This window comes from Neophocaena asiaeorientalis, unplaced genomic scaffold (assembly GCF_003031525.2).
Source record: "Neophocaena asiaeorientalis asiaeorientalis breed wild unplaced genomic scaffold, Neophocaena_asiaeorientalis_V1.1 scaffold142, whole genome shotgun sequence".
Taxonomy (NCBI): Eukaryota; Metazoa; Chordata; class Mammalia; order Artiodactyla; family Phocoenidae; genus Neophocaena; species Neophocaena asiaeorientalis.
In genome coordinates, this window is record NW_020174563.1 from 3963262 (window position 1) to 3982991 (window position 19730).

General features: G+C 40.4%; 2 protein-coding genes across 11 annotated transcripts in view; one reads left to right on the plus strand and one right to left on the minus strand.

Moving 5' to 3' along the window:
- Positions 1-422: 422 nt before the first annotated feature.
- Positions 423-14793, minus strand: SNRPD1 (small nuclear ribonucleoprotein D1 polypeptide). Of its 6 annotated transcripts, none has more exons than XM_024757886.1 (5): positions 10790-10922; positions 5508-5584; positions 3581-3772; positions 959-1063; positions 423-775 (listed from the first exon to the last, which is right to left on the minus strand). In XM_024757886.1, exons 1-4 carry the CDS (start codon positions 10801-10803, stop codon positions 987-989), a joined length of 360 nt encoding a protein of 119 aa, XP_024613654.1. In that variant the 5' UTR covers positions 10804-10922; the 3' UTR covers positions 423-775; positions 959-986. The 6 variants fall into 6 exon arrangements, with proteins under 6 accessions (XP_024613654.1, XP_024613653.1, XP_024613656.1 ...); XM_024757885.1 differs by having other exon boundaries at positions 423-795; XM_024757888.1 differs by having other exon boundaries at positions 955-1063.
- A 257-nt stretch (positions 14794-15050) lies between these two features.
- ESCO1 (establishment of sister chromatid cohesion N-acetyltransferase 1) overlaps positions 15051-19730 on the plus strand; it is a 71515-nt gene continuing 66835 nt past the window's right edge. For all 5 annotated transcript variants that reach the window (XR_003004926.1, XR_003004927.1, XM_024757879.1 and 2 more), the window contains exon 1: positions 15051-15175. The gene's annotated coding sequence lies outside the window, so the exon portion shown is untranslated. The remainder of the gene's footprint in view (positions 15176-19730) is intronic.

The following is a 19730-nucleotide window of genomic DNA, read 5'->3' on the forward strand; positions in this document are numbered from 1 at the left end:
GGATCCCACCTGCCCTGCAGTGTGGCCCAAAAAAAGTAAAATAAAACCAAAAAACCATTAACAATGACAACAAAAGCCATGACTCCTTAATTTAGAAGATGATCATCACCTAAGTCTCCACGGAATAAAACTCAGGAAAGGAGAATCAATTTTACACCTAATTCCATAGGACTTTAGTTTCTGAGGTACCAAAAAGAACTTATTTCACTTGTAGGAAGGTTCCACAGAATGGAGTCAAGGTAAAACAATAAAATGCATAGTCAGGGTGGGAGGGAGGGACACGCAAGAGGGAAGAGATATCGGAACGTATGTATATGTATAACTGATACACTTTGTTATAAAGCAGAAACTAACACACCATTGTAAAGCAATTATATTCCAATAAAGATGTTAAAAAAAACAAAACGCATAGTCAGTGCATGTGAAATAAAAAGGTGTATATTCTACAAATATTCATAAAATATTTTAGTTCAAAAAATTAAAAGCCTGATCTAAGATTGGAATTATTCTGAGACTGCCTAGTAGTAACGCTTAGCTCTTATTGTGTTTGTATCATGAATATATATATGAACTATTAAAACTTAATATGATATAGTCAATAGACAACTCTGTCCTACATTTATGTTTATTAAAAACTGCCACAAACAAACAAAGCCTGTACAAAAAGCACCCGGGGCATCGATCACTTTAAAATCATAATCTTGAGAGACACAATTTGCTTAGGCACCATCTTCTAACTTAGCCACGTAGTCTTCCTCTGCCACGTCTTCTTCGTCTGTTACAAACAAACAAAACCTGTACAAAAAATATCCCATAGTACCTATCACTTTGAAACAGTAATCTTGAGAGACAATATCGCTTAGGACCCCCTCTTCCTCTGCCCTGGCCATGTCCTCTTCCTCTTCCTCGCCTGCCATAAACAACAAAACCTGTACAGAAAATATCCCATAATACCTACTACTTTGAAATAGTAGTCTTGAGAGATATTATCGCCTAGGACCCCCTCTTCCTCTTCCTCGGCCACGTCCTCTTCCTCTTCCTCGGCCTCGGCCTCTTCCTGCAACTGAGGGAAGAGAAAAACAAAGTAAAGGAAATTCTCTTCTGTGCTGATGTTACCTGGCCACCACAAACAGTACCTACAGTAAAGAAAAGTTTAATTCAGCTTCTCTCAAATGTAACCTCAGTCACCCTTTCCCAACAGTTTACCATACAGAACCAAGAATTGATGGCCTACTAATACCTTAATATTTGTTTCATTTGACTTTATTTACTGAGAAATTCATCAAGTTTTAAAATATTTTTTATTTGTATCGTGCCTCAAATTCACCACAAAATAAAATACAAATGATTTGAACCTCACACAAGATGAAAAAGATATAATACTAACGGAACAGAACACAAACACTATGCACCAGATGTTTCTGTTACTGTTTAGAATCCAAGTTAGTTAATTCATGCCAAGAAAACTTAAAATATATTACATCAAGTAACAACTTCATGACTTTTCAGAATCTTAAGTCATCTGATCCAATCATAACCTAGTACTTTAATCCAGTAGCAATATCCTTGTTACCTGGTCATCCTAGCTGTGAACTTTTCATTTTCAGACATCTATGAATATTTTTAAAATCTTGACATTTCTACCAATTGTTCCTAGTCTTACCATTCAAAGCAACAGAGTAAGTCTAGCACTCCTCTTAAAACAAGGCAGATTAACCACACTTATCTCCAATTCCCTCTGAAGTACTATTCATGAGAAAAGGAATAAAAATGGCAAATATCCATAAGGGGGAAAAAACAAATGCTGAAAAAACACAGTGGTTGAAAGATTTCAACAATTTTTTAAGTCAGAAAATAGACTGAAAACTACATATGTTTAGTAAAGGAAGAATATCTAAAAGACCTAGGACCTTGGAAGCCAGGGGTAGATGATGAGGCAGGGGGCTGAAAACAGGAGGGGGGAAAAGTTGACAATCCTTATGCAGAGCAGTAGATTGGCTAGTCCTCTTCCCCACCTTGCAAAGCTAATGATTATTTCCCTGACAGGTAGGTAGGAGAGAAAAGATAAAATTAACCCAAAGACCTTGAGGCAGAAAGGCTTCGGATTTGAAAACACCTGCAAAGTGGATGGCAGCAAAAGTCACAGAGCTGGAGGGAAGGAACAGGGGGATCAAGTCAGTGTTTTTCAAGCTGTGTTACAACCTGAATTTTTTTTTTTTTTTAACTGAAAGAGAATAGGATAGGAAGCTTAAGGGCAACTGCATGTATTAAGACTAAATTCTATCTGAAGCTTTTGTTTCATTTATATGTATGAATAGGTCATGATGCAAAGTACAATATATTTCTTAGTGTGAGTGGAAGGAAAAGCCTCAAAATCATTGTTTAATATCAGCCCCTTTCTCCTGCCCTTCTCCTATAATGCTGGCTGCCAGACATATATCTCCCACAGTAGGTGACTAGAATCTTTTTCTGAGAAAACCAGCTCCAGGAAAGACTTCCAGATCCTGAAATTTTAGGTCTCCTCAGTGGGGAACCCAACTTACTTTGAACCCACCCTCTAAGTAGTCCAGCCTCCATTCCCAGAAGTTCTCTTTTCAGAGTCCTTCTTAAACAGATGGCCAAAATGCAAGATACTACAGTAAAACCTTCAACATAAAGACCAAACTAAGAGATCAAATAAAAAGAGAAACCAGAGAAAACAACACCAAGTACAGAATAAAAGACAGAGAGGAAAAATAAAAGACTCAGAAGGAATCAGTCAGAAGATCCAATTATTAAGAATTCCTGGAAGAACAGAACAAGCAAAACAGAAGAAATTTATCATTACACAAGTAAATTTCTTAGCTCTAAATGGCAAGAATATCCATACTGAAAGGGTCCACCAAGTACCCAGAACAACAGTGGACAAAATGCTAAGTCATGAAAAAATTTCAGAATATCAGGAATAATGAGTCAATCTCTGGGCTTCGCTAGTGGCGCAGTGGTTAAGAACCCACCTGCCAATGCAGGAAACACGGGTTTGATCCCTGGTCCAGGAAGATCCCACAGCCCTCGGAGCAACTAAGCCTGTGCGCCACAACTACTGAACCTGTGCTCTAGAGCCCGTGAGCCACAACTACTGGGCCCGCATGCTACAACTACTGAAGCCTGCACGCCTAGAGGCCGTGCTCCACAACAAGAGAAAACACTGCAATGAGAAGCCCGCACACCACAATGAAGAGTAGCTCCCGCTCACAGCAACTAGAGAAAGCCCGCACGAGGCAACAAAGACCCAGTGCAGCCAAAAATAAATAAATATAAATAAATAAATTTATTTAAAAAAATAAGACTCAAATTTTCCAAAGTGTGCAGGGATTAGGGGACCAGGCCATGCACAAAGGGACAGGAAGTAAGAACAACATCAGTCTTTTGAATAGCAATACCAGGAACTGTAAGAAACACTATATGTACTCATGGCAAGTAGAGGCAATTAAAACAAACCAACCAACCCGTGTTGTTTGCAAATATAAACATATTTTGAATAGCGGATTAGGGCAAAAATACGCCAGACACAAAAATGTTTATAATCCTTCAAACTTACCAGCTTCCCTTTTCTTAGACTTCACCTTTGGTTCAACATCCACAAGAAGTGTATCCAGAGGTAAGCTGTCTGGCAGAATAAAATATCGAATGTTATTTCCTCGAATACTCAGTGTTTCCAGCTGTACAGGTTTTTTGTTCTTCAGGGTCATGTTCACAGCTTTAAGATGTGTATTCATGCTGACATCTACACCTGGAGGGAAAAAAGAGGGCAGTTATTAACATAATAAGGAAGGCAACCAATTAATCTATCAAGCCACTGTTAGTACCATGTTACAGAAGAGTATTATCTGTTCTACAACTGGTAATGATGTCTGTATAAATCAGAAATCTTTCCTTCACTAGATTTTTCCTTAGCTTGTTGTTTACTAATCTTCTGTACTCTTCTTTCCCAAAATAAATAGACTTTTGATACATTCCATCTTGTTGGGGAACTTGATACAACGAGGGAGAGGGGAAAAAAACCCAAAAGATTTATGATCTCTTTCTATGTTCCAGGAACTGCATGCTAAGGCATTTCAGTTTAATCCTCAATGTCCTTATGGTAGATAGTATGATTATCCCTATTGTGAGGACTAAAATATATATTCAGGATATAAGGAACTTGAAACAGTGGTTGTCACTGGGGGAGGGAATTGGATTTTTACTAGATTTTGCTCCCCCAATTTACTAAATTTTCCTCCTGGGACATCATTTATTAAGTGCCTACTGTATGTGAGGCAAACCTTACATTATATTACTTTTGTGAGTGTCTTCCATCACTAGATTTTGAATTCCTAAAAAGCAGGAAGAGGGCTTCCCTGGTGGCGCAGCGGTTGAGAGTCTGCCTGCCAATGCAGGGGACACAGGTTCGTGCCCCGGTCCAGGAAGACCCACATGCCGCGGAGCAGCTAGGCCCGTAGCCATGGCCGCTGAGCCTGCGCGTCCAGAGCCCGTGCTCCGCAACGGGAGAGGCCACAACAGTGAGAGGCCCGTGTACGGCAAAAAAACAAAACAAAACAAAACAAAAAAACCACTCTGCTTCCTCTACAACATGCAACACAGAGCTCAGAAAAGAGTAGACTAAATCACTGTTTAAAATCATGGAATTTTAACAGGACAGAAATTACATTTCCTCAGATACGATCAGACTGTATCAAAACCTTAAACTATACAGATTTCCTTTCATAGCAATTGGTGTTGCAAAGTTTTGGTGGACTCACAAATATTACCAGTTTAATACTATATATTTCTCTTGTTTACTCAGATGCTGGATCTACATGTTAAAAAATTATTTATAAATTTACAATTTAAATATTTCAGAGACTAGAATGGTACCATATGCTAAGATAGCATTTTCTTTCATCAATTCTTTTAAAAATTTGCCCTTTTTTGGGGCAGCAGCTACTATTAGTGAAGAATCACAGTGGCTTTAAATATGAAACTACATATCATAATACAATATCATCAAAGAGTTAGACACCTAAGAAAAAAGACAAATATAATACACTAATATGTTATGCTTAGATAAAATTATGGTTCCTCATCACCCCCTTCCCATTTCCCACATATTTTTTACCCAGGATAATCAGACATGGAAACTCCATCCTCTATCTTCAAGGACTTTACAATCTAACAGGGGACACAAAATTCTGATACAAGTAATATGTGTTTTGTAAGATGCAACATTCCAGGGGATACGTACAGGCAAAAGTAGAAAAGGCATAAAGCAGGAAAACAGTGGTCACACATAGGATAACCTGGGGAATCCAGTCTGGTCTTAGCATAAGAACTTAAGGTGAGGCTTAAATAAGAAGGTCAGTGAAATAATCCAGACAAAAGGAATGAGATTTGTACTATATAAAACATTCATTAACCAAAGAATTCTGGCCTGTAGGTGAAAGAGATAGGAAATAAAAAGTGTTATAAACGCAGTCCAACCTCCATACCTGTGATTGTTCCATGGACCTGTGTTCCATTCTTTAATTCAATGGTTACAGTTTCGTGACTCAATTTCATCAAAAATCTATAAAGACAATAGGAATAAAATGATAAATTTTCACTTTTAACACTTCAAAAACATGTTTATTATTATTATTAAGCCAAAGGGTGAAATTTCTAGATGCTGAAAACCTACTATGGATGCTATCTGCACCAATTCCTGTTAATAGCTTGCATAACAATTTCAGCTTTCCCTGAATGATACCCTTAACATTTATGAAACAGCTCAGTAACAGAAATTGTCACTTGGACATTTCTGATTCTCTAAGCCATTATACAGCTTAACCTCTGATCCATGCATATAGATCCTGAAGTCACTATAAGCCACAAAACTGAAATCAAGAAATTACATGGATAAAAGTGCTCAAAAAACACAAGCTTCCAATTATAAGATAGTAAGTATTGGAGATGTAATGTACAACATGATGGCTATAGTTAATACTGCTGTATGGTATATCTGAAAACTGCTAAGGGACTAGATCCTTAAAGTTCTCATGAGAAAAAAGCCATTTTTTTCTTTTCTTTTGTATACATATGAGATGATTGATGTTAACAAACTTACTGTGGTAAACATTTCACAGCTTATGTAAGTCATTATCCTGTACACCTTAAACTTACAGTGTTGTATGTCAATTATATCTAAATGAAACTGAAAAAAATGATACATTATAATTGGTATTAAAAGATTATACTCTTATTGTATGTGTATAAATAATGTAAAAGTCCCCTTTTCTAACCCTCCTTCAGGCATGTGGGGATATTCTAGACCATTTTATATGCAAACATAAGCATTTACATAAAATTTACTTTTACAGAAACTGGGCCATACTATAATGGCTTCTGTAACTTTTAGTTCTCATTTAGCATTTAGAGACATTTATGCAAACCCCCACCAAATTCATTTATGCAAATCCTCACCAACACTAACTGTCAGCAATCTTTTTTTGGTCAATTTGATAGGGGAAAAAAGGCAATTTGCTTTTCCGTATCACTTGTTGAATAATTCTTCATGAATACAGGAAATCTGTATTTCTTCTGTTATTTTCCTATTCACATTATTCACAACTCCAATTAGGCCGAATTCTTTTATTTTCTATCAGTTTGCCACAGCAATTCAAGTTCATGGTTTTCTTTAGCCATACAATTTTTTTTCATTTTTATGTTGTTAAATTTATGAATCCTTCTTGGGTATGTAATTTGTTTAGAAAGATGATTCCCATCCCAAGATTATAAAGTCTCTTATTTTCTTCTACTGTTATATTTAGAGTTCTAATCCACCTAGAATTCATCTCTTTTCTGTGCAATGTGAGGTAGGAAGCTGCCTTTATGATTTTCCCAAGTTGGATAGCCAGGTGTCTCAATAACGTTTACTGAATAGTCATCCATTCCCCACTTCATCTATTCGTCTGTTCTCCAACTTTTTATTATGAAATATTGCAGAGGAAGCTGAAGGGTTCACACACTATGAAAATGTTACCATTTGTGTGTGCCCCTCCCCCCCCCACTTACACTGTCACCATATTATCTGAAAGTAAACTGCAGTCACTTCAGCATGCATTTTCTCATGAGGACATTCTACCACATAACCATAACACCGCAATCACATCTAGAAAAATGAACAATAATCCTACAGTATGATCTAATATACAACTCATATTCAAAATTTCTGGTCTATAGTATGTACTCTGTATACCCGATCACACTAAATGTAAGATTATCTACTTTCTCCCCAACTAGTCTATCCTTGAGGTTAAGAATCATGAACTTCATATCTAATCCTGTATTGTAACAGGCACTGAATAAGTTGGCTAAAATGTTTCAATGATTAAAGGGAAATTAGGCTTAAAATACAACTTTTTAAGTGGTATAGACAGCCATCAAAAAAGGGGAAATTACTTGGTCTTGCATAAGGCAAGTCCCAAACTTGTTCTCATACAAAGAAAAAACTGTGTGTTGAATCCCTTCCCTTTCCATATTTGCTGTCAAGAAAAAAAGTCTCTCTCAATGAATTGGTAATGCTTTATTTCACCAGATAAGAATTCTTTAACTTAGCTCAAATTTAATATAACTATATTAGCCTAGAATTTTCACCTAATGGTTTCTTCCCATTATCAATTTAAAATTTGTTTTTACTTTAATTGTCCCATCCAGTAATAACTTCTACTTTTATAAAACTTCTTTCAAATCATTTTTAGAAACAGCCAGGATTCAAGTAAAAATAAAATACTTTATTAATCAAGCAGTCTACCATATGGAAATAAAAGGAAAACCAGAAAGTAAGAAAACCTCTGAAACAATCAAAATACATTTTATAAAGTCCAAGGATATTTCTTTGATAAACAGTATTTATCATTATATATTATATGGTAGTCCCTGTGCTTGGTAATGAGGATTAAAAATGAGTAAGACTACGCCCCCAAGGAGCGCAAACTCTGTAAGGAAGAACAGACACATGAAAGATTTTAAAAGTAATTATGTAAATTTAAATCACAATGGAGATATGCACAGGTTCTTACCATGAATATAATGTAGCATGGGTAGGAAGGAGTCAGATCTTAGTGGACTTCTAGTAAGTCTGAGAAGTTGGAAATATGCAGCAAAGAGAGACTAGAGCAAAGATATAGTAAGAAACAGCACAAGGTACACAGAAATTATAGGTATTACTGATAGAATACTAAGTCCAAGAAAACGAGTAGGGAAGAGGTTCCTTTCATGGAATGCCCAAGCTCTGTTAAAGAATTCCCCTAGGAGAACTACTGAAGGCTTTTCATCAATGGAGAGGAGTGCCACATCGGAAGACAAATTAGGTGGCTAGAGCAATAGATAGATTAAAGTAATCAAGACATAGGAACTACGAATAGGTCAACGAAACAGAACAGAGTCCAGAAGTTCACTATCCAGGCAGTAGTTTGGGTTTCACAGGTGTATACATTTTTCAAAATTGGGAAATGCACACTGAATTTCACTGTATGAGATATTTACTTTAAGAAGTGAGATTAAAGAACACGGGTGGGAAGAAAAGGGAGGCTGAACAGCTTAGTGGTGTCGACTGGAGTGGCAAGGAAGGTGTACTGAGGGTAGGAGAAATAAACAGTTATCCGAGCCAAGGAACCAAGCAAATTCAAATTATTTTCTGATGAATCCTTCACTACCTGAATTCTTTCTGCTTACTGTAAGATATTCAGATAATACTCAAATATTCAGATAAAATGGTATCCTTCAGTATAGCACTAAAATGGTATCCGAACTCACACTATTAACTTCAAAAATCAAAGAGAATGGGATAGTGAAAGATACTTATATTAGGTAGGTAAATTTGCCAAAACCTGGCAATTTATCAGATTACCAGGATTATCAAGAGGAAGAAGTCAAAGACGACTCCCAGGTTTTTGGTTAGGGAGACAGTATAACAGTGTTATCAACTGAGATGAAGAAATAACAAAGTCAACCAAAACCGCAAACCAGTTAGACAAACACCCATTTTTCCTGGCCTAAAATACATTCTCCAGTTATTAGAAATTTTATTTCTATAGTGTAAGACACAGAATAGGATTCAGTACAGCTATTAAAATTTATAGGAACATTCTGTCACAACACAGACTACCTTTAAATGAGACAAACTGATTCCAAAGAGTATGACATAAAACTTAACTACAGATTCAGACTGTCAGGTATTGAGAAATTGAAAAAATAAACTTTAAATTCTGAGATGTTTCCCCCCAAAGTTATACTTCAAATAAAAATGAACGAAGTCTTCCAGTTATAAGATAAATAAGTATTAGGGATGTAATGTACAACATGATAAATATAATTAACACTGCTGTATGTTATATATGAAAGTTAAGAGAGTAAATCTTGAGTCCGCATCACAAGAAAAAATTTTTTGTCTATTTCTTTAATTTTGTACCTATACGAGACGATGGATGCTCACTAAACTTATTGTGTTAATCACTTCGTGATGGATGTAAATCAAATAATTATGCTGTATACCTTAAGGTTATACAGTGTCGAACGCCAATTACACCTCAATAAAACTGTAAGAAAAAAATGGACAAAAAGTTAACCTTAAATGCCCTCTCTACAAACTCCACCCTGAATATAACAATAAGGATTTTATATGATATTTCAAACATACTAGAAACTATCTACTTGTCTACCTTCACCACGAAACATAAAGTTCCAACAAGGCAGGGACTCTGTCTCAAAAAAAAAAAGAATACATTATGAGAGCACAGTGTAACAGGTGCCCAATAACACTGACAATCCTAGTTTGTGACTGCCGGCTGGGTTATTAGAAACCTCTGCTTCTATGCTGCAAGCTCTCAGCCTCAAGGAAAAACACCAAAACCCAATCTATTTGCAAGTAGTTTAGAATGAATTACTCCAATCAGTAAACAAGTTTTCAGTAGGCTCAGCTAACCGGCCAAATTTAAACACAGAAATGAACCAGAAGAAATCTCGATTATCTGTGTAATCAGTCAAAAAATACAGAAAAGAGATTCTGTCCCACGTTGGGAGACTTTTTTTCCTAAAGCAAAGTTCTATTTTAAGGGGAAATGTCGGTTGAATAACGTTATGTCTAGTAAGTAACAACAAGGGGGGGGGAAAGAAGTGATAGGATAAACTTACGGAGTCAAAAGTCCATCCCTGATTTGAAACATTTCGGAATTAGGTTTCATTATTTCCAGATAAACTCCTGCAGCTTCTAAGTACTCTTTTAAGTGCGATGGTAGTTTCATCGCGAAAAAGGCATTTAACTTAAACTACTTACGCAGTAGTATTTTTATGTCTCCCACATTCTCAGGGAGCGTGGACCTAGTTATATTTGCCGGCTCCTGAGGCTGAGACGAGCCAGAAACGCAACCTAGACTAGAGCACAAGTTCTACTTAAAATGAAAGTCGGTCACCGGGAGTAAGAGCTCGTAAGCCTGGCGCTGCACCTCTACGGCCTCGAAGACTCTGGGTGGGAAAACATGGCCCGGCCTTTACCTCCACTTCTTGGAAAATACTGGGGATCCCCGCGCGACCCAGTCTGAAGCCCGGGTCCGAGCGGCCGCGGCGGCGCGGCCAAAACGGGACGGGAGCGGCGGGCGCCGGAGGCCGTTAGCAGGCCGCGCGCACATGCGGCTTTCGCGCCTCCAGCCTCCGGGGCAGCCCAGCCTCCCGCTCCCGACCCACACCGTTCAGACTGTCCCCTCACAGTCCTCACCCCGCCTGGTCACCTCCTCACCTCACGAGCTTCATCCTAGCGGCGCCGTCACCCTTTCGGTCGGATAGCGAACAAAACCCAACAACTGAGCGCCGACCGGCTATGAATATGAATGGCCGGAAACTTACTCCCAGGGTTCCGACGTAAAGAGCGCGCGTACCGGTGCGGACGCACAGCGGAAACGCCGAGACCACCCTTGAGCTCTCCCTTCCGGCCGTGAGAAGCGCCACTGCGGCCCCTGGCGGCGGGAGGTGTGCCTTGCAACTGCTGAGGGGGTTTAGGGCTGCTTTAGGAGGAAACTTCCGGTAAGAGGGAAATGTGAGGAGATTAAATCCCATTAGCGGGCATGGCAGGGCTCCGTGTATTCAGCAGCACGAAATTTACTCAATGAAAGGAAGTTCTGGGAGAAGTCCAGAGGATTATGCTAACTCTGCTCCAACACCAGGAACCTCAACATTACTTAACGTGCCTGAAAAAAAATCACACAATTTTTTTTTAATGTCAACTTTTTAAAAATTTAATTTTATTTATTTTTGGCTGCGTTGGGTCTCTGCTGCTGCGCGCGGGCTTTCTCTAGTTGTGGCGAGCGGGGGCTACTCTTCGTTGTGGTGCGCGGGCTTCTCATTGCGGTGGCTTCTCTTGTTGTGGAGCACGGGCTCTAGGCGTGCAGCTCAGTAGTTGTGGCACACAGGCTTAGTTGCTCCGCAGCATGTGGGACCTTCCCAGACCAGGGCTCGAACCCGTGTCCCCTGCATTGGCAGGCGGATTCTTAACCACTGCGCCTCCAGGGAAGTCCAGAAAAATCACACAATTTAACTGATTATTTTCACTTTAGATTCTGGTCACAAACCTCAGAAGGGTTCCCCACAGTGCCCGGAGATCCAGAGATCATGTTATGCTTCTCTAATGGATACTTTCTCCTTTAGCCTAGGTGATCTCCAAAACTACGGCTTTAATTTGTATCTCCAGCTTGGACTTCATCCCTGGTCATCAGAATTCTTGAATGTTGTGAGGCAATTCTCATCAAACATTAATGTGCATAGGACTCAACTGGAGGAAATATTAGAATGAAAATTCTGATTCCGTTGGTATGGGGTCTGAAATTCTGCACTTCTAACAAGCTTTCAGTTGATGAAGATGCTCCTATTCCATGGATCTCAATTTGAGTAGCAAGACTGTAATGGACATATGTGTGCTGCCTTCTCAACATCTATCCCCCTGTCTTCCGAACAGTTCCTAATAAGCTCCTGGTGATCCAATGTGGACCAAATTGCTATAATTTTTCTTTGTTTTTATTTTCTGGCTTGAAAATTTTTTAGGACTTTTACTCTCTCATAGTATAAAACTGTCAAGAGTCCTGAAATAAAGTCATCAAGAATGGAGCAACAAAGGAAAAGCCTTTATTTGCTGCTAGCAGGAGGGTCAGTCTGAAAGTGAGACTACTCTGTCTTCTTGGAGTTAGCTGAGGTTTTATATATTACAGGCATTTAGATTGGTCATAAGAAAGAAAAGGAACAAGGAAATAAGAATGCAACATGTGGGGCAATACAACCATTCCATCATTAGTTTTTAGAAGTAGATGTGTTAATGATAAGCATGCGCAAAAAAGTACGTTCTGCAATTTGGAGTGAGCAAGGAAAGCAAACAATTTAAACAAATCCAGATTACATTCACAATTTTAAGTTTGGCAAAAGAATTTACAAGTAGGGGGCTTATGTTTCTTGTGTAGGGTTCTGAAAAAGAACTTCACAAATTTACAGAACCATAATGTTCAGCACCAAGATGCATCATTTAGGCCACAGCAATTGTTTTCAGCATGTGCACATGGCAAAAGATTAACCAATCACAGCTCTCCCCCCCCGGGGACTTTCTCAAGACCTCTCGGGAATGGAAGCCTCTATTTTTACTAGGATAAATTCGCTGTGAGCTTATATAATCTTTGAAAGCTCAGTCAAGCAAGATAATTTATTCACTGGATCATGATTATTTTTTAGTAGACAACAAATCAAATGACCCAACTCTGAAGTGTATAATACAGTATTGTAAAAGCAAACTATTTTATATTTTCACAGCATGCTTAAACACCTGATTGTATTTAGTTTTAGAAAAGAAAACCTAGAACAAATTGCAGACAGGAATTATACATCAAATATGAATTCCTTATGTATCAAAAATAAATACATAAGATTTCATATGGTGTGACATTTGTAAGGATTCCAACGCTCCTGATTGTGGCCAATACAAGTAGAGTGGAATAGATTACTCAGGAGCAGAGGCCCTGGGACTTCCCTGGTGGTCCAGTGGTTAAGACTCCATGCTCCCAATGCAGGGGGGGCCCAGGTACCATCCCTGGTCAGGGAACTAGATCTCGCATGCAGCAGCTAAAAGATTCCGCATGCTGCAACTAAGACCAGACGCAGCCAAATAAATATTAAAAAAAAAAGAAAGGGCTTCCCTGGTGGCGCAGTGGTTGAGAATCTGCCTGCTAATGCAGGAGACACGGGTTCAAGCCCTGGTCTGGGAGGATCCCACATGCCGCGGAGCAACTGGGCCCGTGAGCCACAACTACTGAGCCTGTGCGTCTGGGGCCTGTGCTCCGCAAAAAGAGAGGCCGTGATAGTGAGAGGCCTGCGCGCCGCGATGAAGAGTGGCCCCCACTTGCCACAACTAGAGAAAGCCCTCACACAGAAACGAAGACACAACACAGCAAAAATTAATTAACTCCTACCCCAACATCTTTAAAAGAAAAAAAAAAGCAGAGGCCCATTTTTTGGAAATGGAAACTTGTAAATATGGTTTGTGTATGTGTGTATGCCACAATTTGAGTTACTACAGATAAAGTGGTTTACACACAAAGAGAAATCCCACCAATTGTCTGACAATCTGAAGGTGAAGGCAAATATAGGTCAGATATTCTACCAACAGTAGATAGCCAGCTTTAATCAGGTTGGCAGTCTACTCCTGAGTTTTTCCCCAATTTAAGCCGTTTGGTATATGCCATTAAAGTATATTGTTGACCCCTAAACAACTCTGGCGTTAGGGGCACAGAGCCTCTGCTCAGTGGAAAATCCATGCATAACTTACAGTCGCCCCTCCATATCACCAGTTCCACATCCTCCGATTCAACCAACCAGTTGATGATGATTGTTTAGTACTCCAGTACTTACTACTGGGGGAAAAAAAAAATCCCCGTATAACTGGACTTGTTTAAACTTGTGTTGAACAAGGGACAAATGAAAGTATCAGGCACTGGGGATGGGCGGGGGAGAAGACAGGTTTTTGCCATAACACAAGGTATGGTGATGTGACCAATGGCTTCACCCACCAATACTTCTCATTTTGGTTTTTAAACCACAGAACCTCCCCAAACTAAACTGACAGGCAGCTCAATAAAGTTTGGTGGAAGATGTATTCTCATAAAAACATCAGGCTTCGCAAACTTAGAGCACATTTTGGCTGGACTTGGCTTCAAAAAAGGAGGGCCGGAAGTGGAGAACCTCTCTTCAGATTCTCAAGGGCAAGAGCACCCATTTGCCCATCCTCACAGTTCTGCAAATAAGGACAGAGTAGCACAGAGGGCGTGTTCAAAAGCAGGGTAGAACCAAGAATCCTAGTGCGAGAACCCTGGATTCTATCTTTAGAGGTCTCTAAGAGTCAAAGCTTTGAACACCCGCCATGACTAAACGTGGTGGAACTTTCTACAATTTCTTGTCGACTCTCGTGCTCTGATGCCCAGGGAGGAAAGTGTGCAAGGAGACGCTGAAGCCCTGCATTTTGGGGAGGCGCTGGAGTGCAGTGCTGGGAAGGAGAGAGAAAGGTCAATCGTCCACCCTTTTCTTTACATTGGCCCCTGTCGAGGATTAGAGGTATCTGAACTGAAAGTCGCAGAGAGCAGTACCTGCAACCAACAGAAGAACCAGTGGCGACGGATTTTCAAGACAAACCACCACCGCTGGGGGCGTAGGTGGCTTTACTCCAAGAGACGAGCGGGTAAAGGGAAGAGTCTGCCGCTAGCCGGAGAGGCGCCCACCCGCGGTGCGCGCACGCGAGGCCTCCCACCGCGCCTGCGCTGCGGTCAGACGCTGGCTCGTCTTTCCCCGACGCCCAGCAGTCCGGGCCGGGGTGAAAAACTGCGTTACACGCAACGAGCGTGGCGGCCATCTTCATCTTCTGGGCACGTCAGCTGAGCCGGTTCAGGCAGAAAAGGAGCGTTGCGCAAGCGCGCCCAAGACGGTCCCAGGTAACTCCCATCTGACGGGCGAGGCGTAGCCGTCGTCGCCGGAAGTTTGGCGTTGCTGCGCCGCGGGAGAGACGGTGGTGGCGGCAGAAGCAGCTGAGTGTCTCCCGATACCCGGATGTGAGGCGGTCTGCTACCTCCCGTCGGACCCTTGGCCTGGAGCGAGGAAGGTACGGTAGCGTCCCGACCGCCCCGCCGCCTGCTGTCGCGTCGCCAGCGTCCTCGCCTCCCTGTTGGCAGCCCCTCCGGAGAGTCGAACGCTTCTCCCCCTTCCTGTCCGCCCCTCTGTGTCGTGCTGCCTCGCACGCCCTTCCTACTCCTCGGGTCCCGGCTCCTGGCGCCCCTGGGAGGGAGTGGGCGGCTCGGAGGCGCGGTCGCCTGAGGCAGGTAACCAACCTGCGCGGTTCGGCTGCCCAGTCGCCGCATCACCTGCCGCGGCCCGCTGGGTGGTCAGCGGTAGTAAGGGGCCATGGCCGAGGACGGGGTAAGGCCGGGGCTCCCAGGCGGCCGCGCGGGCTTCCGGAGCCCCCGAGGTGGCGTGCAGCCTTTGCGGCGGCCGGGGAGGTGTCGGCGCCGGCCCGCAGGTTGCCCGGCCTCGTCCCCACCCCCGGCGTTTTTCCTTCCGTGCGTCTCCCCCGAACCCGCCGTTCCAGCCCTGGCGGAGCTGCGGTCCTGCGGCTCGCTCCCCTGCCCGTCGCCCCCCGCTGACCCTGCGTGAACCCTGAGGCCTCTGCAGTCTGCTTGGCGGGATGTGAGGATCCTGGCCTCACGGCCCTTAGACTGGGAGGGGAGCGGTGGCCCGGGTCCAAGGTCATAGTGTGGTTCTGGTTGGACAGGACTGTCTGGGCTCAGGCAGGGCTGCTCTGGAGTAGAAATTGGGTGTGTTGAGGGGCATAGTGAAGTTTGTAGAGATAGATGCGAGCAGAAGGGAATTGGGTCCTCGATTTTGATCACTATTCTTGATTGTTTTATAACGGGGGTTTGTTTTTCTCGGGCAGAATGGGAGAGATAGCAACTCCAAAAATTGGAGAACATTGCCACTCCCACACCCTTAACCTCCCCCTCCCTCATCCCCAAATGTTTTGTTTTGAAAACCCGCACGTACGGTATTTTCCAGGAGTGGGGGCGGGGGAGGAGGAAGGAGTTAAATCCTTGAGGTTTTAGAAGTACTGTGCATCTTGTTTTCGGGTAGCCTTCGGTAGCTGAAAAGGGATTCTTTTAGCAGGAAGTAGTTGCAGCACACAGTATTTGAATAGTATTATCAAACGATGTTTCAGTAAATAGCCTTAACAGAAATCAGTAAAAGAATGCTACTTAGTGGAAGAGTAGGATGTCGGTGTGCTTTGTTTTTTCCTCACCTAAACGTTATTTAAAAAAAAAAAAAAGGTAAAACACAATTTCAATTTCAAACATTTTGGATGCCGTGAATTATGTTATATTCAGCCTCTTCTGATTAAGTCCTTAGTTTCTGCTTTACACAAGGCATCAATACCAATGGAACTTTTTTAATTTGAAAAACTTTTAAAAATCTCACCGTGGAATTAGAAATGAGAGTGGGATAAAAAGTGCTTAATTTGGAATCTGCAAATTCAGACCTAGAGCATGTGCAGAAATGAGAAAACTGTAACAGACACTTCCCCCTTTTGGGCAGAATGCAGTGTATGCCCCTTAGGTCAGATGTGTGTCTTTGGAAGTACCCTTCTTAGAACAAAACCTCCCTTATGTTATGAGCTTCTGACCACCTTACTAATCCCCGGGTAAAGAAAATATGCTGTCATTTCTCGTTGATTAGTATTATAATTCTGTAGTTAAAAAGTAGTTTTTTTTAACATCAGACCCAAACAAGATTTTGTGCTAGGCCTTTAAACCGGTAAATTATGCTTCCAGAAGAACTGAAAAAGGACCCTAATTAATGGATGTCATTAACCTCTTTTGCTGGATGGCCCTTTTTAGCCTGGTAATTCATCACAGCACAAAGCTGACTGTAATTATTCTAATAATGAAGGAGACTAGCATTGCACAATGGATTTTTTAATAGTTAAATATTTTTTCGTGAGTTTTGTTAGCAGATTTATGTTACATGTTGAGTAATTTGAATAACCTCAGCTGAAGGTGATCAGAAGTTTAGATGGTAGGTAGAAACCAACTCCAGTAAAATTGTTACCATACATAATTCAATTAAGGGCTCTGTTAACCCCTCTGAAGCTCAGCCTTCAATGTTTTTCTGTGCATCCCTTTTTGTTGGCACAGCAAAAGTTCTTTGGCTCTATTTCTGCATAAGTTCTGTATATTAGCTACTGTGGTTACTTTTGATAATAACATCATTCTGTTTACTTGACCATCCTGTCTTTTTTGAGGGAACTACATCTTAAGCTTAACTTCATTTTAGTGCACCTGAAGAAATCAAGATTTATGTCATCTGTGCTCTTCAGCTTACTTTAAAGATTTATGGCTTCATATGTGAGATTCATGAGAGATAAAACTCAGAATATAAATTAAAAATGGGGTTTTAAGTATTACTTTAATTTTTATTTAATTAATTAATTTATGTTTGGCCTCACCTCGCAGCTTGCAGGATCTTAGTTGCCCTACCTGGGATGGAACCCTGGCCTCGTCAGTGAAAGGGTGGAGTCTTAACCACTGGACTGCCAGGGAATTCCCTTAAGTATTACTTTAATATAGTGGTCTCAGACTTTTTGGTCAGGATCCCTTTACATTCTTAAAATTATGTAGGACTCCAAATAGCTTTTGTTTTATGTGGGTTATATCTATTCACAGTTATTGTATTTGAAATTAACAAGTATATTTATTAATTCATTGAAAAATAAAAAACTAATTGCAGGTTCATATAAATAACTTTTTAAATGAAAAACTATTTTCCAAAACAAAAAAAATTAGTGAAAGAATGGCAACTGTTTTACATTTTTGTAAATCTCTTTAATGTTTGGCCTAATAGAAGACAGCTGGATTCTCTTATCAGCTTCAGCATTCAATCTTGATACGTTGTTCTGGTTGAAGCATATGAAGAAAATCTAGCTTCACACCAGTGTGTTGGGAGGAGTACTTTAATAACATTTTCAGATAATTGTGATACTCTTCTTTGACTCTACAACAAAACTCAACAAGTGGTAATTGCCTTTTTTTTTAATAAAGGTGTTTTTTTTTTTTCCTCTTAATATTTATTTATTTTGGCTGCACCAGCTCTTAGTTGTAGGACGTGGGATCTTCCTTGCAGCGTGCCCAATCCTTTTTTAGTTGCGTGTGGGCTCTTAGTTGTGGCATGCATGTGGGATCTAGTTCCCTGACCAGGGATTGAACCTGGGCCCCCTGCATTTGGGATCGCTGGGTCTTACCCACTGGACCACCAGGGAAGTCCCAACAAGTGGTAATTTCTTAAAGGTTAGTTGCAATGTGGAATCTGAAACTGTATCTATATACTTTTCACACAATGTTGCATTAAATTTCATTGGTCTGTTTGTGCTTTGAATTGATCTTTTACCTGTGTATGATTTTGATCCCATGAACCCCCTGAATGGGTCTCTGGAATCCCCATAGTCCCTGTACCACACTTTGAGAACTGCTGCTTTAATGTAAATAATTTAATAGTTTAGAATTAATGTAATTATTGAAGCTGAAAGGGATAAAGGTAATATGGAAATAGAGTTGATAATTAGTTAAGTGAAATGAGTAACTAAGGTAAATATTTTTTTTCATGTTTTCTTTTCATCAAAAATATTATATCAGTAAATTAATAAATGCTTATGATGTGCCAGGAACTGTTCTAAGGACTTTATATTAGGAAATATTTCTATTGTATCATCTTTAGTAATGGTTAAGAGAAAGGCAAGTATAATTTATTTTTTTCCCCTACAGATAGTACAGTCTTTCTTATTTATTTATTTTTTTTTTGCGGTACGCGGGCCTCTCACTGTCGTGGCTTCTCCTGTTGCGGAGCACAGGCTCCGGACGCGCAGGCTCAGCGGCCATGGCTCACGGGCCCAGCCGCTCCGCAGCACGTGGGATCTTCCCGGACCGGGGCACGAATCCGTGTCCCCTTCATTGGCAGGCGGACTCTCAACCACTGTGCCACCAGGGAAGCCCAGTACAGTCTTTCTGACATATCCTTTATAATGCAGATATAGTTCCACTTTAGAAGATATATAATACCTAGATAATTTCTCTGTAAGGTATTTGAGATAGAAAATATGCTGATCCCTAGCATCTGTCACTGTTTATGTTTAAAATATATTGTTTTAGACTATATTAACCCATCAGAAAATTGAGTTATTAAATAAATACTAGTAGTGTTAATGAAGATAATCCTGTTGACGTGGAAATTTGTTTTATTTTGTTAAATCATTTCAACTAGTATTTGAAACTTTGTTGTGACCATGGTCACTAAATGAAATTTTTCTTCAAAAACAAAAATAGATAATTTTCATAAGACAAATTTAGGTTTATTTTAAAAGCCTGATGCATATTAAAGTCTGTTTCATTTCAGATTCACTTTTTTGGTAATAGCTTTATGGAAATATAATCAACCCTTATAGACTATAACTCTATAGACTATAGACTATAAGACTATAGTGTGTATTGGTTCAGTGTGTTTTCTTTGTGTTAGAATACTTATATATGACACATTAATTTATCTCGTTCTTACAAAATTACTTTATGCAATTTATGTACTTCTTATTTCTAATGACTATCAAAATTCTATCTTGGCAT

Excerpts from the sequence above, each read along its gene's own strand:
- SNRPD1 (XM_024757886.1), bottom strand. Across the intron at positions 3,773-5,507 it reads GGTCCATGGAACAATCACAG|GTGTAGATGTCAGCATGAAT; the intron begins GTATGGAGGTTG and ends TTTTCCCTCCAG. Across the intron at positions 1,064-3,580 it reads GTCTAAGAAAAGGGAAGCTG|TTGCAGGAAGAGGCCGAGGC; the intron begins GTAAGTTTGAAG and ends CTCTTCCCTCAG.